Source organism: Barbatula barbatula, assembly GCF_947034865.1.
Source record: "Barbatula barbatula genome assembly, chromosome: 13".
Classification (NCBI taxonomy): domain Eukaryota; kingdom Metazoa; phylum Chordata; class Actinopteri; order Cypriniformes; family Nemacheilidae; genus Barbatula; species Barbatula barbatula.
Window position 1 is genome coordinate 6,816,116 of NC_136776.1, and position 23,600 is coordinate 6,839,715.

Consider the following 23,600-nt stretch of genomic DNA (forward strand, 5'->3'; position numbering starts at 1 on the left):
AGAGTTCAGTTTGTAAACAGTGGTGCGGTACTTCCGCACGTGCATGCGCCGTTGAGCATGATGTCGTAGTTCCCGGCTTATTCACTCTTGAGCTCAATCCGAACTATTGTATATAAAGTATATAATTTTTTTATAATAAAAATAATCGATCGTTTCGCTAGAAAACCCCCTCGTCCTCAGCTGGTATCGTGCTGAGCCCGTTGAAGCACTTCAAAGACCTTTGAAACTGCATGGATATGAACTGAGAAACATTGGGTCCCATTAAACTACATTCTGTGAAGAAGTCCAGAAATGTTTTCCTAAAAAAACGTTATTTCTCTTCCACTGAGGACAGAAAGACATGGATATCTTGGATGGCATTGGGGTGAGTAAACTTAAGAAATTCATTTTGAGGTGAACTAATCCTTTATTATCAATCATAACAGGTTGTTTCATACCCCTTTTCCACCAACAAGAACCGGCTCTGCCTTGGTGGAAAAGGGGTATCAGTGTTTACTCCATAATGAGTTTGTAAATTTAAAAGAAGCTTAAACTAATCCATTACACCTTAAAGGTGCACTATGTAAGAGTCATTCATGGATAGGGGAAGTCCTAACCCTAAATTTAAATAGCATTTTAAAATATGTCCTCCTTTTGTGATTTCAGGTTATAGATAAACCTGTGCTTGTGGATCTACATCAGATGACCATGACAACCCAGGTGTGGAAATAGGGGACTGTTTTTAATCTGAAATCTGTGTAATCTATGATGAACGATTCTTCTGACACCATATGAATGCATACGGTCGTCTGGCAGAAGCTAGATAATTTTGATTATAAAGTTATAAATATGGATGTTTTTCTTACACAAACGCATCTCTTTGCTTCAGAAGGCCTTTATTAAAGGATTAGTCTACCTCAAAATGAATTTCTTGAGTTTACTCACCCCAATGCCATCCAAGATGTCCATGTCTTTCTTTCTTCAGTGGAAGAGAAATTAAGTTTGAGGAAAACATTTCAGCATTTTTATCAACACAATGGACTTCAATCGCAATGCAGTTTCAAAGGGCTGTGGACGTCAGGAATAGGGTCTTATTTAGCGAAACGATTGGTAATTTAAAAAAAAAAAGACACACAACATATATATACTTTTTAACCACAATTATTCGACTTGTGCTTGTGTTGCACCTCGCTGGGCATTACGTCATCACGTTGGAATCGTCACCCGTCATGTCATTTATCGGTGTACTCCGGTTTAAAAAGGCAGGGAAGAGCGACAAATTCCATCTCATTTTGTCCTCCCAATTTCAAAATCGTCCGACATCTTTTTTTATTTATTTAAAAAAAATTGCGACGTTTCCAACGTGATGACATAATGCCTGGCGCGTTGCAGACCAGCACAAGACAAACATTTATATACTTTTTAACCACAAGAAACGACTGTTTCGCTAGATACTTTATGACCCTATTTCTCAGGTGCGATCGTGCACATCCCTTGAAACTGCATTGATTTGGATTTCAACATTTTGGTTGCATTTGAAGTCCGTTGAGTGGAGAAAAGTCCTGAAATGTTTTCCTCAAACTTAATTTCTTTTACACTTAAGAAAGAAAGGAATGGATATCTTGGATGGCATTGGGGTGAGTAAATTATCAGGAAATTAATTTTGAGGTGAACTAAATCTTTAACCCCCCCAGAGCCCTGTGATTGTTTTTATGATGGATAGATGCACTTTTATGGACTTCAAAACAGAAGCACCTGTTCACTTTAGCTAACCCTTTAAAAAGTATTTTTAACTCTGGACCAAGAAAATGTTTCAGTAATTGCTTTAAAAAAACAGAATTTCACTATTATCTGTCTGGTAATACAGGAAGGCCTTTCCTACTCTATGGGTATGCTTTTCTTTGAGAACCATAATAAAAGTAGCTTTGGTATGATTTAACTGTGAGCATCACCTTACAGTGTCAGTAAATTTGTAAAATATATTTAGCAGATATACATTTACATTTACATTTATTCATTTGGCAGACGCTTTTATCCAAAGCGGCTTACAATTAGTTTTTATACAGTGTCACATTACTGCAGAGCAATCAGGGGTAAGGTGTCTTGCTCAAGGGCACTTCAGTCATGACCTGCTGGCACTGAGATTAGAACAGGCAACCTTCTGATCACAAGCCCAACGATCTAACCACCAGGCCACAACTGACCCGATATTCATTCATTGATTCTTCTGGCTGACATGTTAGTGTCTTAAAAAAAAGTTACCATCAAAATAGCAAACAAAACTCACTCACTCATACGGATAATGAAAACACGTTATTTAGACCCATGCATAGTTCAAAATATTGTGTATTTTAATTCCTTTAAATGTTTTTATTTATCCATTAAAACATTTTATTTGACAATTACTTAATTATCATAATGTAGCTATTTTTTCATGCTCTGCTTGTATTTCTACTGTCCAATTAACATTAAACGTTTGTTTGCAATTCACTAAAATGACTGTTCTGTTTTATTGGAGGTACCCATTACATTTTTATAGATTTTGTTTTACTGGTAGAAACAACATTTCTTAGTTACTATACATTAGATTGGCTATATTTTAACACAAAATATTGTTTCATATAACGACAACTAAATACCTTAATTTACAGATTATGTATGTAGCTAATTTTAAGGTATTTTTAACGTACTATGATTATTTTTGCAATGTCCAATAATTTAAAAATATATTTATGTAATATTTTTGTCTTTGATTTTATGTACTTATTGGGGTTTTATCGATTGTTGTTAGTTCTTTTACAAAGATAAACTGTATTTTGAAAGTAACAAATAAAAGCCATATATTTACAGAGATTAACCTGAAAGGTAGTTGTTTTAAATGTATTTTCACATAATTATTACGTTTTCTTACCTGTCTTTTTACTTATTTTACAAAGATAAACTGTATTTTGAAAGAATATTACTGTATAAATACAGAGAAACTTGATAAAGTAACAAATTAAAGCCATATATTTACAGAGATTAACCTGAAAGGTAGTTGATTTTAATGTATTTTCACATAATTATTACGTTTTCTTACCTGTCTTTTTACTTATTTTACAAAGATAAACTGTATTTTGAAAGAATATTACTGTATAAATACAGAGAAACTTGATAAAGTAACAAATTAAAGCCATATATTTACAGAGATTAACCTGAAAGGTAGTTGATTTTAATGTATTTTCACATAATTATTACGTTTTCTTACCTGTCTTTTTACTTATTTTACAAAGATAAACTGTATTTTGAAAGAATATTACTGTATAAATACAGAGAAACTTGATAAAGTAACAAATAAAAGCCATATATTTACAGAGATTAACCTGAAAGGTAGTTGTTTTTAATGTATTTTCACATAATTATTACGTTTTCTTACATGTCGTTTTACTTATTTTACAAAAATAAACTGTATTTTGAAAGAATATTACTGTATAAATACAGAGAAACTTGATAAAGTAACAAATAAAAGCCATATATTTACAGAGATTAACCTGAAAGGTAGTCGTTTTTAATGTATTTTCACATAATTTATCTGTTTTTCTACAGTTAAATAACAATTATTAACAGTAATATACTGTAATTAAACGAATTATGACTGTAAAATATTCTCTGTATTTTTACGGGTTTTGCATGTAATTTTGAAAAACATTCTTTTACTGTAATTTGACGGAATACGTCTGGCAACTTTGCTGCCAGAGATTTACCGTTTTTTTACGGGTTTTTTTTTTACAGTGCACATCAAGAAGCTAGACTAGAAAATTTCCATTACATTACACATCGTCCTCCGATTCTGTATCATTATTATTCATATTAATACAAAGTATTTTTATTTTCAATAGGCTAAATGAGTGGACACAAAATACATGTCTGTAGTGCACAAGGGCTCTGTAAATTAGTTTCATCGGGATTATTTACCATGCGGATTAGCAGAAAGACTTTGCAAAGCTATTTTAAAGGCAATATTTGAAAGACTTAACACAGAAGATAATTAATATACATACGTGTACAAGTGGACAGCCGTTCATAACAGAGACTCAAACAGGATTTACTGCAGCGGCTCTTGTCATAGCCACGTGTAAAACTAAACTGTGGCGTGCTTCTTCTTTGAGTTAACCTTGACTAGATGAAGATAATGTGGAATGAACAACAGCTTTAAACATCGGTTCAAGTGCAGAAATACATATTAAGAAATGAATGTGCATGCATCTTATCAGAAAGAAAAAGAGTTTAGAGACTCACAGGTGTCAGCGTCTGTCCTCTGCGCGTGTCGCACATGTCCTGAAAAGTGAGCCAGCTGCTAAACCACGCAGGCTCTCTAGAGACGAGTGTTAATACCTGTATGGTCATTAGCCTCATCGTTAGAGCGCCTGACTCCCGTGCCGAACCCTCCCGGTTCGAAACCCGGCTGGGGCAAATTGATCAGATTACACTAACAATGTTTTGAAAGATTGTTTGGATCATTTAAGGTCATCTCTTTTCTTCAAATCAAGAAAATCTTCGTTTTGCTGGGCTTTAATAGACAGGTTATCTATTTATCTTTTTATCTATAACACTAACACCTTTTTCCTTTCTATCTCTTTTCGTAAAATATTTCTTTCTTTAAAATTATTAACTTAAATTATTAAATTTATTTAAAAATAAACCTACCTATCTACTTATCTTTTTATCTAATTATCTTTTTATCTATAACACTAACCTCTTTTTCCTTTCTATCTCACAATTCAAACTATTTCACCAGACTTTCTCAAGCCAACATAAAGTTTGTTCACAAACTTTTCCTCATCTAGTTGGAGAATAAAAGAGCACAGGCTAAAGCCAAAAGAATTATAAGAGAAGCCAAAAGGAAATATTGGAGTATTTCTGTAGTAACATGAATAAATATTAAGGATATATGGGAATGATCAGAAAGATGGGAGGCATAAGAAGGGATTTTTCACCACCAGTATTAAGAGATCATGACACTGAGGCAGTAACCAGTAGAGAAAAGCTGAAATGCTTGCAAAATCCTTTGTTAGAATACATAGGTCACAGACTCTCTCCAGTGAAGAGAAAGCTATGAGGATGCTCACCTTATTAAATGCTCTTAGCAGATTATAGCGATTGTTTTTTGTGTTTGGAAGGGCAATGCATACTTGTCCCCAAAATCCATCTTTAGGTGTGACATTAAAGGTGATTTTCTTTTTCTTCACCAATTCAACTGTTCAAAATTTCGTCAACCTCAACATGTTTGGTTTTCTTTTTTTATTAAAAAAAAGTATTATTCGACATATTTAGTTCACTTAATATACTTTCAGAAAAGGATGACTAACGACTGAATTACTCACACCAAACAACTTGAATACGTGCACTCTTGATCAAATCAAAAAGGCTCAAAAGACCTTATCACCGACCGTTTCTGTTCAAAGTGTTTAAGAATGCATTTACCCAAAAGGTGGCCGAAACAAAACGATATTTTCTAACATCAAATAATTGAAAGACATCAAACAGCCCTGCGAGAAATAAAGAAGAGGAATTGGGCTACGAGATCAAGCCTTTTATAATGATCGACATTAAATGAATTATTTCGGTAGATGCTAAAAAAGTTCTAGCTGTGTTAAACAAAGACAATTGTCTATTAAAAACAAAAAAAATTATTTCTATAATTTCACTGTCAAAACAGAAATGCAGCATATCTTTACAGAGGCCACAACCATCCAGACCGCCAATCACCATTCAGCGAAGAACGCTCAAACTGAAGAGTCCTGCAGTCTTTTATGATTTCTGCAGAAGGACTGTGCACCTTTAAGTTGTTTTCTTGTAGGATTTATCATTCAGGTACAACCTACAGGATTTGTATTGTTTAGAGAGTTTGCAACATAAAATTGTCGTTGCTAAAGTTTAATTCATTTTTATTTGAACAGTTGTATATGTCAACAGCACTGGCTGTTCATTCTGTTTGAATGTCTTTTAATAATTTATAAAGCAGCTTGTTAGCATTAGAAAACTGTGCTGAAAATATAAAGGGTTTTGCATGTTGTGGAGTATAAATGACAAAAGTGTTTGAGAATCTTGGAAAATGTGTTCAAACAATGAAATATGATTCACAGTTCCCAGGTAGCAAACAGACGTTGGGCCAACGTCAATATTGGTTGGTTACGTTGGCCCAACCTATCTGACAGAAATACAACGTTGGGCCAACGTTAGTATGGTCAGCTGCAATTGCCCACCACTTCCCTAAAATTATATATTTACCCAGGTAGCAAACAGACGTTGGCCCAACGTTTGTTGTTGTGTTGGGCCAACGTTGGGTGCTGACGTTGGCCCAACGTAATTTTGTCCGTTGGGCCAACCATGTTATTGGACGGCCAGCAGACCTTCTGCCAACCTAAAAAATATCTTGCCAGCCTTCTGCCAACTTAAAAACCACTATAACAACATTGGGCCAACATCAGCACCCAACGTTGGCCCAACACACCATTTTAAGATTGTGATATGGCCTGTTCATTGTTGAATTGCATTAAAACAGAACAACAGACAAACTGAATTGGTTATAAAAATGAAATTTATTGGTAACAAAAAAACAGCAGAAAAAATGCAAAGAAAAGTAAAACAAAGTCAAAGAAATCAACAAGGAACCAAATATATATATATATATATATATATATATATATAATTATTAAAATAAGTATATTATTAAAATAACCATTGGTTGTCATCTTAGCAGATAATTTTCTTTTGATGTTTATTGTTGTTGTTAAATAAAAAAACCATAGTAACTACACTTTTACTATAATAAAACCATTTTTATACATTTTTATCCGTTTAGAAAAAAATGTGCATTTATGTAGAAATAATTGAACACACCCCCGGATGAAGATCTAAAAAGCTATGCTTTAAAAGCACAATATTTCTGTTTATTTTAATACAATTTAATGTTAAACAAGTTCTACCATCTTTATTGTTTTTAACATGTTGTCTTTTGTTGTGTGTTATTAGTCATGTTCAACTTCATGATGACGTCAACGTATCACGAGAGCGAGTCGAGAACTTACACGTAGAGATCTAATTTCGAATCGCTCTCGCGATACATTTACGTCATCATCCTGTCAGCGCCGCATGAAGCCACACACACGTATTTGTGGGCGCGTGCGCGCCTCAGTCCTTGTGAGTTCAGAGTCAGATGTTTACCTCAGACGAGTTTCCAGGGACGGATAGTGGTGCGAAGGGATCGTAACCTCCAAAATGACGCCCGATCGCCATCAGGATAAATGGCGACCGGGCACTTTTCCCCTTACCATGGGTAAGTCGTCAATTTAGCGCGGTAATGGGCAGATGGGCTCTACTCTAGGGGTGCCGTTGAGCCATGAGGGTCTTTGGTGGGCCCTCGAAAATGGTATTCTGCCCACCTCACATCGAAGCCATAGGGGTAAACGCCCACTCGTCCCGACAAAGTACTATGTTGCCCCCTGACCACAAGTGACCCACTAAGCCACGCCCCCCACCCACAAAACCACTATTTTGCCCCTGACCACATATATAACACCATCCTGTCGCCCGTTGAAGCACTATTGTGCCCAGTGACCCATTAAGTTCTACCCTCTCGCCCACAAACCCACTATTGTGCCCCCTTACCACATAGGGATCGCCCATGAAACCACTATTGCGCCCAGTGACCCATTAAGCATCACACCTCTCCCACAGACCAACTATTGTGCCCCCTGACCACATAAGGGTTGCCCACGAAACCACTATTGTGCCCCCTGACCCCATATGTTTTGCCCACGAAAGCACTATTGCGCCCGATGGCCCATTAAACACTGCCCCCTCGCCCACCAACCAACTATTGTGCCCCCTGACCACATATGTTTTGCCCACGAAAGCACTATTGTGCCCGGAGGGACATTAAACACAACACCCTCGCCCACCAACCAACTATTGTGCCCCCTGACCACATATGTTTTGCCCACGAAAGCACTATTGTGCCCGATGGCCCATTAAACACTGCCCCCTCGCCCACCAACCAACTATTGTGCCCCCTGACCACATATGTTTTGCCCACGAAAGCACTTTTGTGCCCGGAGGGACATTAAACACAACACCCTCGCCCACCAACCAACTATTGTGCCCCCTGACCACATATGTTTTGCCCACGAAAGCACTATTGTGCCCAGTGGCCCATTAAACACAGCACCCTCGCCCACCAACCAACTATTGTGCCCCCAGACCACATATGTTTTAACCACGAAAGCACTATTGTGCCCGGTGGCCCATTAAGCACTGCACCCTCACCCACAAACCAACTATTGTGCCCCCTGACCACATAAGTGTTGTCCTTGCAGGCACTATCACGCCCACTGACCCACTAAGCTCCAGCACTGACCACGTTTTAACCTTAGAGCCGTCAAGACAACTCGTCGCCAACGTGAAAGCGCTTGGTCCTGTGGTTCTGAATTTCGTATCGTACGAACTATGAGATGTGAGCGTTGGGTGGGCGTACGCGAGGGTCTTTCTGTGACCAAGATTGGCAAGACGTGGCACTGTCGGCCCAAGCTCGACACACGAGCACCGCTGTGGTCGCAACACACAACGGACGAAATGTGGTGTGGTTTTGGGTCCAAACGCGTAAGAAATGCACACTTGACCACGGACCTGGTATGGAAGATGAATGGCTTTAATGGGGGAATGGGATGGCTTCCGTGCTGAGCAGCACGCTTGCTCATCTATGATTGTGACACGACACGCATGCATCGCGTGCCTCAAGGAAAAGATTTGCTCTGACAATATAAGAACGTCCAAAAACGTATCTCCTTGCAGACTCTTGTGTTGAGCTTCGATCACACACGCCCGAGATTTACGTATGCCAATGGGGGGACATAGTCGCCTCGACGTGTGCTTTGTCGGGACCCTGGGGTCTTCCCTTACGGAAAAGTCACATGAGTTTCACATGTGAAATTTCATGTGTGGAAACATGTTAAAATCCCATGAGAACATGTTAAAATCCCTTGTGAAATGCACATGGGAAATGTGTGTTTTTGGAACAGTTTTTGTGTGAAATCCATGTGAAACCCATGGGATCACATGTAAAACCCATGGGATCACATGTGAAACACATGCATATTCCTATGTGAAACCCATGGGATCATGTGAAACACATGCATATTCCTATGTGAAACCCATGGGATCATGTGAAACACATGCATATTCCTATGTGAAACCCATGGGATCACATGTGAAACACATGCATATTCCTATGTGAAACCCATGGGATCACATGTGAAACACATGCATATTCCTATGTGAAACCCATGGGATCACATGTGAAACACATGCATATTCCTATGTGAAACCCATGGGATCACATGTGAAACACATGCATATTCCTATGTGAAACCCATGGGATCACATGTGAAACACATGCATATTCCTATGTGAAACCCATGGGATCACATGTGAAACACATGCATATTCCTATGTGAAACCCATGGGATCACATGTGCAACACATGCATATTCCTATGTGAAACCCATGGGATCATATGTAAAACCCATGGGATCACATGTGAAACACATGCATATTCCTATGTGAAACCCATGGGATCACATGTGCAACACATGCATATTCCTATGTGAAACCCATGGGATCACATGTGAAACACATGCATATTCCTATGTGAAACCCATGGGATCACATGTGAAACACATGCATATTCCTATGTGAAACCCATGGGATCACATGTGCAACACATGCATATTCCTATGTGAAACCCATGGGATCATATGTAAAACCCATGGGATCACATGTGAAACACATGCATATTCCTATGTGAAACCCATGGAATCATGTGAAACCCATGGGATCACATGTGGAAACCCATGGGATCACATGTGAAACACATGCATATTCCTATGTGAAACCCATGGGATCACATGTGAAACACATGTGAAACCAATAAGATCATTTTACCCATGTAAAATTCCATTATTATTCCATTAACTTAAATTAAATATTAAAGATAAGCTCACATGCATACCAAAATGTGCTCACAAATGAAATGCAAATGCATGTGTCTTCAAGTGGGTGCATGTACAGTACAAAACAATGTTTCTTCAATAAAACATATAATCTACAAACTTTTAGGTCTGCAAGCAGAATTAGTTTAGGTTGTTTTAGAGGAAGACGTAATGTTTTTTACGGAATTTATTCATTCATCATACCATAACCTTTGACACCAAGGACAAGCCATTATATTGTTAAACTGTTGGTAGTATGCAAAGTGGAGGCTCCATGCTGTGATGTAGAGTGGAAAGACATCTAAACATGACACACAAAACAGCACTGCAAAAGGCACAACATTTAGATTTTATTTGCAAACATTCTTAAAAACGACTGATCATAAAATAAGCAAAAAGAACATCTGTGTACAGGTGTGTGTGTGTGTGTGTGTGTGTGTGTGTGTGTGTGTGTGTGTGTGCATGTAGAGGGCAAGAACTTTGTGTTAAGAACAAGAAAATCCAAGTACATGTACTGTATAGTGTTTGTATGTGCATTGTGTGTTTGTGCATTAGTCTTCTGCATCTCCTCCAGTAGGCTCCCTGTTTTAGGATTCAAAAACAAAATAAAAAAATAGAGCAGAATTATATATATATATATATATGAAACACTATAAATCCATTTTCAAAAATCATGTTTTTTGATTGTGCATTCCAATTAATATCAATCACATTGCGGTTTTTTTTTTTTAATTAAGCATAATAACTAAGAAAATACAACACAATAAAATAAATCTGCGAAAACCCATCACATGTTGCAATGTTACATATTACAAGTTTTGATATCGTATGAAAGCTGGGTTCAAGCCCTTTTCCTAATTTTATTCATACCTTGTATGTAACAAAAATTATGTTTATCAGAAGTCGGCTAAATGTTACAATTTGCAGGAATATAATTTTTAGGGTTAAAGATCATTATGTTAACGCTGTCACCCTCTCCCACCCATCGGCTTTGAAAACATTGTGAAAAAATTTAAACATTGCGGAACAGATTAATTAAATTTTCAGAATTCAGCTAATTTCATTTTGATTTGTAAAAGTAATAAAACTGCTAAGTGGCAGCAATCCTTAGGCAATCCTTAGGCTACCGTCTGTAGTAATCTATGGGCGATCTCTGCCGGGAATGTCCTTTAACATCAGCTTGCTACTATAATTTGTTATTCTTTCGCAACAAAAATTTCATTTTTCAAATTGAAGCCATTTACACTGATGATAGACCTGATGTTATCTAGAATAATTTATTTAAAACATAATTTTGACAAAAGAAGAAAATTGACATATTTTTTTATATTGCTGAAAACGTCCCAGCGCGACATCAGGCGGTTTTTGTATATTGTACTATACCAAGATGCTGATAATCATAAATATTTTATAAATTTGTCATGGCGTATGAATATATAAGATCTTACACATATGTCATGACCAATTAAGAAAAGATTTCGAATTATTAGCATCTTGACATAATCAGTAGGGATATGTTGGTTATAGTTTACAGTGTTTACCTTTCTGCTCGTCTCCGCAGGTCTTTTAATTTTTGTGCCATGCAGACTTTGATTTCAGAGTCTCCAATGCCTTGAAAGACTTTTTTGACATGGTCTGTAAGAAATAAAATAACCTTTAAAAAACCGTTGGGCTTAGATGCTAAAAATCATGCTAAAATCCCTTTCAGCTTTCAATAAAATGAAGGTCCGTTCATACATTATAAAGGCAAAGACATTTCAACTAGGACCTGCAGAGCAATTAAAGTGGGCTCACCTATTACAAGCCTAACTTTATGTTGGTCAAGGCTTGGTTTTTGTTCTCCAACAAGCCCTTTTTTTCCTGTGACGGAGCATTTGGTCATCTCTTCTAATGTGAAGACAGAGTCCATCACTGATCTGGTGAGTTTTTTGTAGCTCTCACATCTTTGGGTGTAATCCAGGGCAACAGGATTAATTAACTCTGTAACTGACTTTTTCTGCAAAGAGGAAAGAAGATATTACAATACATTTAAATATGTTCATCTGTTTCTTTAAAAATGATTATTTCTGTTTTACAGATGACAAGAAGGCTTATGGATTCTGAATGACACGGGGGTAAGAACTAGATGAACGCCTTTTCATTTTCAATAAACAGCATGGTATAAAGTTTATATCACCTTTTCCGGCTATGTATATCATACCTTTATCCCTTCGGTCTGTTTAAGAAAATCTTCTTGGATGCTAGAAGTGTGCACTGTGTGGCTGGGGGCACACTGAGCTGCCTGAAAAGCATCTTTTACTGATTTAGTGACTGTCTCTGCAAGTCCTACAATTAGATCAAAGGAATGCATATTTAACTTAAAGAGATCATCAACTGAAAGTAAAAAAATAGCTATTACAGTAATACTGCAAAATGGTTCCCCTTTTTTTACCCTCTTGCAGTTGAAGGTTCAACCTTCGCAACCGCCGGATCTCCTTGTCCTTTTCTTTAAGTCTCTCCTCTAGGTCCTTTATTTCATTTTTGTAGTCTCTCTTTTGGTTTAGAAAGAGGAAGTTTAGTGGAGAGAATATACAATAGAAAAAATATGGTTAAATATCTGTCAGCAAATAATGATTAATAATAATTCTTTGTCATTCCATAGTCTTTTGTTACACAGATTTAATATATATTTGTTTGTGTTCATCAAAACAATAGAACTGAAATGACATGAGGATGAGTAATTAAACAGTTAAGTTTTCCATTAAAGTATTTTGAAAGTATTTTTAAAGTATAATACTTAAAAAATACATTTAAGTATTATCAGGGCTAAAAAACTTGTTTTGTCCTGGATGTTACAATTCCACAATATGGTTTTGTTAGCTGTTGCCTAAGAATCCAGTAAAAAATCAAGTGTTGGTAAAAATGGTAAAACTAGTCAGAAAAAGATAGACCTATTTTTAGCACATAATTAAGTGTAAACAAAGCAGGTTTTGTCACCTTGGGTCGTTTTGGGGTCCAGTATGAATCACCCTGAGAAACAAGTATATGGAGTGGTGAGTATTAATGATGATGAGTAAAGGATAATGTACAGGGAGCCGGTTATTGTAGAAATAAGCTCTGACAGCGTTATCAGGACCTGATGCAAATCTTGAGGATCTTGTATCATGCTGAAAGAGCTTATTTCGTGATAACAATTGGCTGCTTGTACATTATCCCACTTATTCCAGTTCTTACCTGATAAATTATTGAACATGTAAAAATTATTTGAAATATTTTATTAGCTCATTTTTAATGTAGACCTTTGTCGCAACGACCCATCAAGTACTCCAGCACTGTGTAATAAGCCAAAAAAATATGTATACAAACACGGGTGTAAGAGCATACCTCAAACTCCTGGTTTTGAGGACTTTTACCCTTATCATCTGAGGAACCATCATCCTCATTGGAAAATGTAGCCTGACAAATCAGAAAGAATTTGGAAAAGCAGAACAATTGAGGAACAAAAGGAGTAAAAACAAATATATTAAAAGAGACAAAAAATGGGAGAATACCTATTTAAGGGGAATGAATATTCGATTTTCATTATTTTAGGGGGCTGCCATATGATAGTGTAACATACCTCTGGTTTTGATGCAGTCCACATTTTGTGTGTCTCTATCCACTGACTTTCTGCCTTTCTTATTTTCCCAAGGTCCTCTGTATAAAGAAGTTATTGTAATTAACTATTACAATTATTAATGTAATTATAAATATACATTATAGCCATTTTATTTTAGCATAATAAATCCATTTTGTAGTTGACAAAATAATTACAGTAAATAATTATGCTATTATTAACAAAAAAAGTTATTTAAAGTGATAAGGTTTTTGAACTTATCATATTACTGGACAAAAGTTGCCATGATAATTTTCCTGCTAAACCCTATACCAGAATTGTTTATTACTTTAAAACTAATATAAAAGCATACAATAAAGATGAAAAAACATCGTCATAGACTTCACTGTGATATGTTTTAATAGTTAGTTTGTTTAGAAGTATGTATTTTACATAGTAAAACGAAATTTCCAGTCAGAACAACGACCAGTCCTGACTGGAGATTGAAACAGAGTAGGCGCGCGCTTCTAACGTAATGTAGGCTTATTTCCATTCAGCCTGGATTTATTTTGACTTCTCTATGGTACTTTATTACTACGTCACCAATATTAAATTACAACTACAAAAAAGCAATTACATAATGTGTTCGCTAGTTAATATTTATAAATAATAACTTACCGTTTATACTGAGAACTTGGCCCGGAAAAGCTTTCCAACCTCCTTTAGGTGGCTTTGTTCCTAATGCACCGTGTTCCACCAGGCCGATCCTCTTGGGGTCACTTAACATTTTTTTGTCTCTAACATTTTTTTCTGATTCAACACTTACTTTATTTTCTTTAATCCATTTTATAAGCACGTACATGGTTGCAGCTGTATCTTACGGTAGTCTCTGTCTGACTAGATTTACCTTAGCAACGAATGGTGACTACAGCGCTAATTGCAACCAATCATAACAGATCAGAGTCAATCACATCATCCAATCAAAAGTCAAGTTCTTCTTTGCTCGCGCGCAACTTGAAGGGAGGAGAAGAGTGAGGTGCGGGTGATGTTTATGTTTTCACAAAATGGAGCCTTCAAGAAAGAGGAGGAAGTTACATTACAGAAGATATTTGTGCGATTACAACGAGCCTTTACCACGGACGACAAGATATCGTATGGCTAAAATTGGTAAATTAATTGTCTGGCATATGAAATACATCTTCACCATATAACGTTACTTAGGACTCCGCACGAGCGACTCTTAAATGTATTTAAAAGCACGCGTGCGAATGAACTTTTAGCATCTATTTAGCGTATTAATAAAGAATATCTCTAGTTTAGTGAGAGTGAAAACAATAACGTTGCCAGCTTAAAATACTTAAGATAGGCTGTCCTTGACAGCTAGCTCCAAATGTCGATTTAGCCCTTTGCAGCTACGTCAACTCAACAGCGCCATGTTGCTTACAACAAATGAAATTTAAAATAACGTTACAGTTTTCCCGAGTTGCACGTAAATACCGAGTCGATTTCAAAACGATGAAAAACTGTTATCAATGTAATGAATGATTTTACAAAGTAATTTAATTTGTACACTCTGTATTCGAATCATTATGCGAAATGTATGAGTCAGCTTACGAAAACTAACGTTAGACGTTTCTGTCTTAAAGGTATGTCTGTCTGATCACTTATATATGTATAAAATGAAGGTAGCATAAAATAAATATTCATGAAGTCCACCGAAGATGTGATTCTGACTTTGTTTTGCCATATTTTATTTATACTTTTAAATACCTAGTTACTAAGTTTTTAATTACAAGACACCTAATATTATTCACTTCATTTCAGATCCCCTTGATGATGATGAGAGGTAAGCAAATATAGATGTAAAGTGAAGTCCTATTTATGCATCTGTTGGAGCGGAAAAAAACACAAGAAACAATATCTGTGCAGCTCTCATTCTGATTGGAGTGAAGATGACCAAGTTATCAATAATAAAGAGGTAAGAATACATTTGAACATGATAATTATTATCGTTACAGTAGTTTTCCAACAGGATTTTGTGCAACTATGGCGCAAGTTTGCGTCACAAACTTCGAATTAGAATACTCGTTACGTCATCACGTCGGACTTGCGTTTATTATCTAAACTGTTACATACACCATCATATTTTTTATAGCTTAATGCCTAATAAAGGCATTTACATATATACATAAAGTCGTTTACATGACGTTTTTATGCACGCTTTGCGGATTCAGAAACAATGCAGCAAAATAGAGATTGCATCTTAAAATGAAAAGTTAAAAACTATTTTTGGTTTTTGGTTATGGCAGAACAAATAAGAATATGGCGAGTAAGTAAAAAATGGGAAACACTACTGGTACAGTTTTTTTTACAATTACTGCATTACATTTATTATTGTATCCTCACCGAGGTCTATTGATGACTATCGAGACAAAAACAGTGCTCCTTCCTCAAGTTTGGACTTTTTGATGTGCGTATACAATTTCAAGTTGTTATACAGTAATAATTGTATTTGTTTAGGGTGATCTGTCAGAGCTAAAACACAAGGCATGAGTTTTTCATGTCTGACTCATATTATGGTTGTGATTAAGCACCACATTAAAGTCTTGATATCTTTTGTCTCTCCTTTTTTGAAGCAGTCTCTTGATTACCACACATCCAGTGACAGTGATGCCACAGGTGCAACTGTGGACTCTGAGGTGGGTTTACCCTTCAAATTGTTGAGAAATACTGTTTCTTTTTTAGTTTTTGATAAACTGTCAGAAGTTGTGGTTGTGAAGCTAAATAAAAAGTTATCTTTATAAACTGTTTTTGCAACGAAATGGGCACATTATAGAGAACAGTGATGAGGAAGAGGGGATGTTAAACTATTAACTTTATGAAGTAGGTTCCCCATATAATAGATTAGATTAAGCTTAAACAAAAAATTCTATATCTTATTTTTTGCAGCAGTCTCATGATGAACATGCAAACTGTGATGGCCTAGGTGCAAGTATGGACTCTGAGAATGAGTATGATGTAGTAAACAGTGATGAGGAAGAGGGCAGGTTGAATGATAAACCTGAACAAGTAGGTTTACTAGGTGTTTTCACATACTAATACTAGTACATACTAGGGATGAGTCATATTCCTGCATTGTATAGGAAACACTGCAACATGAGTGATCGCATGCAGTCTGATGGGCTTCAAATGGAGCTATTATTTTTAGTCCAGCTTGTCATTGCGTCTCACATTCACGTTGCTTTATCATGTCCAGTGTGAAAGGCCTATAATTCATAAAATACATTTATTCATTTTGCAGACGCTTTTATCCAAAGCGACTTGCAAGTAGTTTCTTACTGTGTCACATTACTGCAGAGCAATCAGGGGTAAGGTGCCTTGCTCAAGAGCACTTCAGTCATGACCTGCTGGTACTGAGATTCGAACCGGCAACATTCTGATTACAAGCCCAACTCTCAAACTACTAGGTCACAGCTGACCCCCATAGTTGTAATTAATAATAAATATAGTTGTAATTAAGCACCACATTAAACGCTTAATACCATCTGTATCTCATTTTCTGCAGCAGGCTCTTTATGACCAGACAACCAGTGAAAGTGATAGCACAGGTGCAAGTTTGGACACTGGGCACATTGTGGAGGACTGTGATGAGGCTGAGGGGAGTTTGGACGATGAACATGAACAAGTTTGTTGTTTTGTCGTTTATTTCATGTCCAACTCAAAAACATTTGAGATTAAGCATCACATTAAACAATTAATATAATTTCAACCATTTTTCCCTTTAAACAGCAGTCTCTTGATGACTACACAAACAGTGGCAGTGAAGGCTTGGACTTTGAAGTGAGTATGCAGTTGAACTGGTGTTAAAGCTGAGAACTATTGTCTTGTATGTTTGGCTCAATCTTTATTAGCAAAACTAGTAGTAAACACACGCTTAAAAAAGTGACAGTTAATTGTTCTATCTCAAATAAACAGGCTAACAATTGAACAATAATAATACAATCTTTTTGTGTCATTGCACTTATTTGGCTAATAGTAGCTATTGTTGTCTCTCTATGAAGCACCACTCCAGCAGTGATTATGATGGTGGTGATGACACAACTTCTGATTCTGAACAAATTGTAGGACCATTTCTTCATTTTATATTAACATTTCAAATTATTGTATTTCATTGTTTATTCACTATTCAAGTCGAGTTTACAGTTACATTTTTTTAGGAAAAAATATTATACTATTTTCTCTTGGATTTCATTACAATATATGTACACATACAGTGCATTGTACCACCAGTGTATTGTACCACCACCCTAACTCCACCATAGACTGCAACGCAATCAACTTTCAAAGGGCTGAAAGTGAGTAAAGACGATGTTAAAATAGTCCATGTGACTCCAGTGATTTAGCATTAAATACAATAAAGCAACGAGGATTCTCTATGTTTGCAAACAAATACCAATAATGACTATATTCAACAATTTCAATATTCAAAAACGTGCGTTTAATACAGCACCAAGATCTCAATGACAGTGGATCTGGGGTCTGTGTCGCACAAAACATTCACGTCAACACCAAGTGCATGCGTCAGGCGGTGCTGACCCCAGATTCACCGTCATTGAGAGCTTGGTGATCTTGAAAGCATTTTCCCGGATGTGATAAATAACATGAAAGTTGGTAAAAAAATTTAATACATTCATAATTTTTATTTGTTTGTGCACAAAAATTATCCTCTTTGCTTTATATTATTTAATGCTAAATCACTGGAGTCACAAAAAGAATATTCTACAATAAGTCTTCAAACACTTTCAGCCCTTTGAAAGTTGGTTGCGTTGTAGTTTATGGGTGAGTCAGTGGAGTTTGTTTGACCTTAACAAATCTAATTTAATCTATTTGTTTGAATGCTTATTGCCAGTTAACTTATGTATGTATGTATGTATGTATGTATGTATGTATGAAATGAATTTATGTATGTATATTGCAGTTGTTTCCTGATAATGCAATGCTGTAACTAAAATGACCCATGCTTTTTCTAGGTTAATGATGACATGATGAGGTCCCCACTGTACCAAGGAGCATTGGTTACTCTAGGACAAACCATCCTTCTTCTGATGGCCTTTGCTGTAATTGTGGGATTAACACAAGATGGTTTGCAAACACTTCTCCAAATTTTGAGTCTTATTCTACCACAAGATTCTCACTTGCCAGCCACCAAATATCTGTTTAAAAAACTTTTCAAAACGGGTAAATACGATTTTCATGTATATTGCCCTAAGTGCTGTTGTGTTTTGGAAAATAATGCATGTAAGAGTTGCCATCAAGACTTTGACAAAAATGAACTAATGAAAAATGGTAACTTCTTCTTTACCTTGCCCCTTATCGACCAACTTAAACATTCCTTAGAAACTTCAAATCTTGGAGAGTCTCTAAACTACAGAAAGACCAGACCAACAAACCCTGACACCATTTCGGACATAATGGATGGGAAATTGTACAAACAAATGTGCAAAGACTCAAATCTAAAAAAAGATTACTCCTTTAGTCTTACTTTTAACTCTGATGGTGTACCCATCTTCAAATCCTCCTCCTTTTCTATCTGGCCCTTGTTATGTCACATAAATGAGCTTCCACCAAACATAAGGAAAAAGACCATGTTTTTAACAGGACTATGGTTTGGTCCGAAAAAGCCATCCATCTCCACATTTTTTAGACCTTTTATCAATGAGATGAAAATGCTCAGCTCAGTCGGTTTTGAGTGGTGTTCAAATACTAAGATTGTGAAATCTTATGTGTATGCTATAATTTGTTCATGTGATAGTGTTGCTAGAGCCATGTTGCAAAATATCAAGCAATTCAATGGCAAATTTGGCTGCAACTGGTGTCTGCATCCAGGGGAAAGAGTTGAGAAAGGTAGAGGACATGTTCAAGTATATCCTTATCACGAAGAAGTGACCGAACGCTCTCACACAGATATGATTAAATGCCAAAGAAATGTAGGGACTGGTGAAAACTTTGGTGTAAAAGGACCCACACCTTTAAGGTCATTGCCTTTTTTTGATATTGTTTCTGGATTTATTGTTGACTCCATGCACTGCATTGATTTAGGTGTGATGAGACAGCTGTCTACCCTGTGGTTTGACAGTTCTTTCCACAAAGAGCCCTGGTATATTGGAACCAGAGCAAATGAAATAGATAGGAAAATTGAACAGTTTCAACCTCCATCCAACATCACAAGAATGCCCAGATCTATCTTAACCAGAGCCTATTGGAAAGCATCGGAATGGCGAGCTTTTCTCTTGTTTTATGCTCCCATTGTTTTAAAATCTGTTCTTCCTCGTAGATTTTTTGAGCACTTCCTGCTTTTGTGCCAAGCAGTTTATGTCCTGCAAACAACATGCATTACGCAGCTGGAGCTATTTTATGCATCTCAACACCTAAATGAATTTGTGCTAAATTTTGAGACCTTGTATGGTAGACCCCATATGACATACAATGTTCACATTCTTTTACATCTTAGTGACAGTGTCAGAAACTGGGGCCCCCTGTGGTGTTATAGTGCATACAGTTTTGAAGGGTGCAATGGATTTCTGTTGAAACTGTACAATGGCACACAATCTGTACCTTTACAGATAGTAAAATCTTTTCTCTTACTAAAAAAAGTAGAGAGCATGGGCAAGGTTCTGATGCTGAATGCTCATCCTAGAGTGCAGCAGCTGTTTGACACAGTGGTTGATGGCTTCAATGCAACTAAACATGTACGAAGAGTGAATGGCACTGTGTTTTTTGGTCACGGTTGCTCTAGAGCTCTTGATCTATATGAAAAGGATGCTGTTGAGCAGTTTCTTGAAAACCCTGTCAAAGATCAAGCAATATTTTACCACAAAGCTGTCCATAACTCACAGATATTTCTTAGCATTAATTATAGAAGAAAACTTAAGAGAGATAACACTCTGGTCAGGATATCTGATGGTAGTGTTTGTCAAATAGTTGGTTTTGCCAATGTTGAGAGTCACACTGGCTGTGAACATGCATTATGTCTTGTGAGAAAGTGTGTGTCAAAACCTAGGTTGTTTCTTCAAGGCTACTATGGTGAATCTCGGTGCCAGATTAAGCATGTGATGTCAATATCTTCTGAATTTGGTGAATTAACTGCTCTGGACCTAAGCCAACTGTCAGACAAATTTGTAGTATACAGACAAGAAAATACTTGTTTAGTTTGTTTAATGCCAAACAGTTTAGAGAAAGATTAAATTCTTGAATAAAACACATACATGTCACAAATAGCACAGATCTACACACACACATCACATTCAGCAGGGGTCTACACAAACACACAAGTCAAATTAAGCGTGGGTCTGCACACCCAAATCTACACACACACACGTCACATTCAGTGGAAGTCTACAGACACACACACTGTCACACGTCACAAATAGCGCAGATCTACACCCACACACATCACATTCAGCATGGGTCAACACAAACACACAAGTCACATTCAGTCCAGGTCAACATAAACACACAAGTCACATTCAACATGGGTCAACACAAACACACAAAGCACATTCAGCGCAGGTGAACACAAACACACAAAGCACATTCAGTGCAGGTCAACACAGACACACAAAGCACATTCAGTGCGGGCAACACAAACACATAACTTGCATTCAGCCTGGGTCTGCACACAGATCTACACACACACACGTCGCATTTAGCGCGGTGATACACACACATCTGCACTATCAACTTTGTTTCGTGTAGATATGTTGCAGTTCTTACATTTTTAATAGTTTTAAGTGCATTGACAACTTAACTGTTTCTGGTCAGTATTTCACTTTTGGTCAGTAGATTGTTAATGTTAATAATTTATAATGTTTTTTGTATTGTATGAAATGTATTAGTAATACCAAATGTAAATGTTGCACTGTTGCAAAAAGTGTGAACATGCTGATTTGAACACTGTATCTGGCCAATATTTTAATCAATAATTTAAATAAAGATTTAAAAAAATAGTTGCAGCATTTGTGCCTTTATACAGATACCATTTGTATTCATTCATATGTTTTGTGTTTGACATTACAAAAAGTGAATCTGAAAGGTCAGTATTGTGATGTGATTTACACTTTGGAAAGAGTCTAATTTTACACATGTGCTCTAAACGTCATAACCTATGGTAACATCTTTTCCACATGTGCTGCAACATGTGGTGACATGTTGCCCACGTGTTCACATGTCTCCACATGTGCTGCAACATGTGATCACATGTTGCCCACGTGTGATCACATGTTGCCCGCTTGTGGTGTTGGGTTGTCCATATGAATTTCACATGTTGTTCACACATGGTCACATGTGGCCACATGTGATCACATGTAAAAAACATGTGATCACGTGTGAAAAATGTGTGAAACTCATGTGACTTTTCCGTAAGGGTTACTGGGATGAGTCCACATGCAGTTTATTCCCATTAATCCTACTTGTGGCCTACTCAAATGGAAGCCCATTCATTTCAATGGAAACTCTGTCCGATTGCACGTGGGAGGCTCCCGCGTGGCTACGCAGTATTCTTTCGGCCCAAACTCGACATATGTGTACCGTCACTGTCCCGACATGCAGCAGAAAATGTCCCGTGCACTAGCGTATGCGTTAAAGGTCAAGATGTCAGTGAACGGACTCTTGAATAATGATCTGAGTTGGTAAAATGACTAAGTGTGAATGGGAAACTCTTTGAGGTGTTGCATGTTGAGCTTCGATCGCACACGCCCGAGATTTACGTATGCCAATGGGAGGACCTAGTCGGCTCGACATTTGCTTTTTCGGAACCCTGGGGTCTTCTGGGGTCTTACAGCAACGATCCCACATGCAGTTTATTCCCATTAATCCTTTTTGTGGCCTACTCAATGGAAGCCCATTCATTTCAATGGCCACTCTGTTTGATTGCACGTGGGAGGCTCCCGGTGCGCCTCTGCTATTCGATGTCGGTCCGAGCTCCACGTATGCGTACCGTCACTGTGCCGACATACAACAGACAAAGTTCGGCGAAGTTGCGACCGCATTTGTACGAGGCCCACGAGCTGGTAGTAGGAAATTACTTGGTTTAATGAGAAAATGGGATGGCTCCTGCGGGGGTCCGCTACGTGCTGTCGAGCCAAGCTTGACGCATGTGTCCCGTCGCATTCCCCACGCGAGGCGTACAGAGTTTGGTTTAGTTGCGACCGCATTTAAGGTGCATGCGCCATGCAGACCTCGTTAATCATTTGCCGGGCGCAATAGTTGTTTGGGGGCTGTGGAACCTTCCTGCAAAAAACCCACCTGCAATTTACGGGCATGCGTTGGAGTAGCGGCTTCGCGGACATGCTTCGATCACATTGATTTTCGAGTATGTCTGTCATCGGCGGCCCTGACGGAAGCCCCTGCGACGACTTTATCCTGCGACAACGTTTAGAGGTCGTAAAGGCCACAGAAATGCGACATGTCCGCTGTTACGTCCGCTATGTATTTTGGTTGTTTCCTTTTTCTTTCTATCTATCATTCTCAGCTGTCATTAGTTCTTAGGTCCGCGATTGGCTGATCCGGACATCAATCATCGCCAAAGAACCAATTGGAGCTCACCTTCCCTGTATAAAGTGGAAGTGACCAGAGAAAAGAGGGAGGAGCGGATTTTCTTTTGTTTGTATTGACATTCTTGCTGTTTGTTTGCTAGCCTTCCCGATTGATGTTTTGTTGATGACACTGTGTTTTGAGGGATTCTTTTGACTACAATTTTAAGTTTGACTGTTGGATTGCTTGCGACGTGTCTACTGATCATTCACAATCTCGGACTCAAGAGTGATGGGACAGTAGCATGTCACGTGACCTACATAACACAACACGTAGAACCTAAGTTTGTAAATACACACCAGGTAAGGAGCGGGTGCTACTTTATGTATTTATGTTAGTTAGTTAGTGTAGCTTAATTGTGTAAGGTGTTTATTTCTGTCTTTGTTTCTAAGATAGTTCAGTACTTTATTTTGATAAGTTAGTAGATG

At 37.2% G+C, this 23,600-nt stretch overlaps 1 protein-coding gene across 1 annotated transcript; it reads left to right on the forward strand.

Moving 5' to 3' along the window:
• Positions 1–340: 340 nt before the first annotated feature.
• LOC306902951 (uncharacterized protein) lies at positions 341–22,017 on the forward strand (the record flags this gene model as incomplete). The annotated part of the gene is made up of 9 exons (XM_079471872.1): positions 341–364; positions 646–699; positions 16,218–16,280; positions 16,531–16,650; positions 17,147–17,266; positions 17,371–17,421; positions 17,643–17,702; positions 18,612–18,819; positions 22,004–22,017. 9 exons carry the CDS (start codon positions 341–343, stop codon positions 22,015–22,017), a joined length of 714 nt encoding a protein of 237 aa, XP_079327998.1.
• Positions 22,018–23,600: the final 1,583 nt, after the last annotated feature.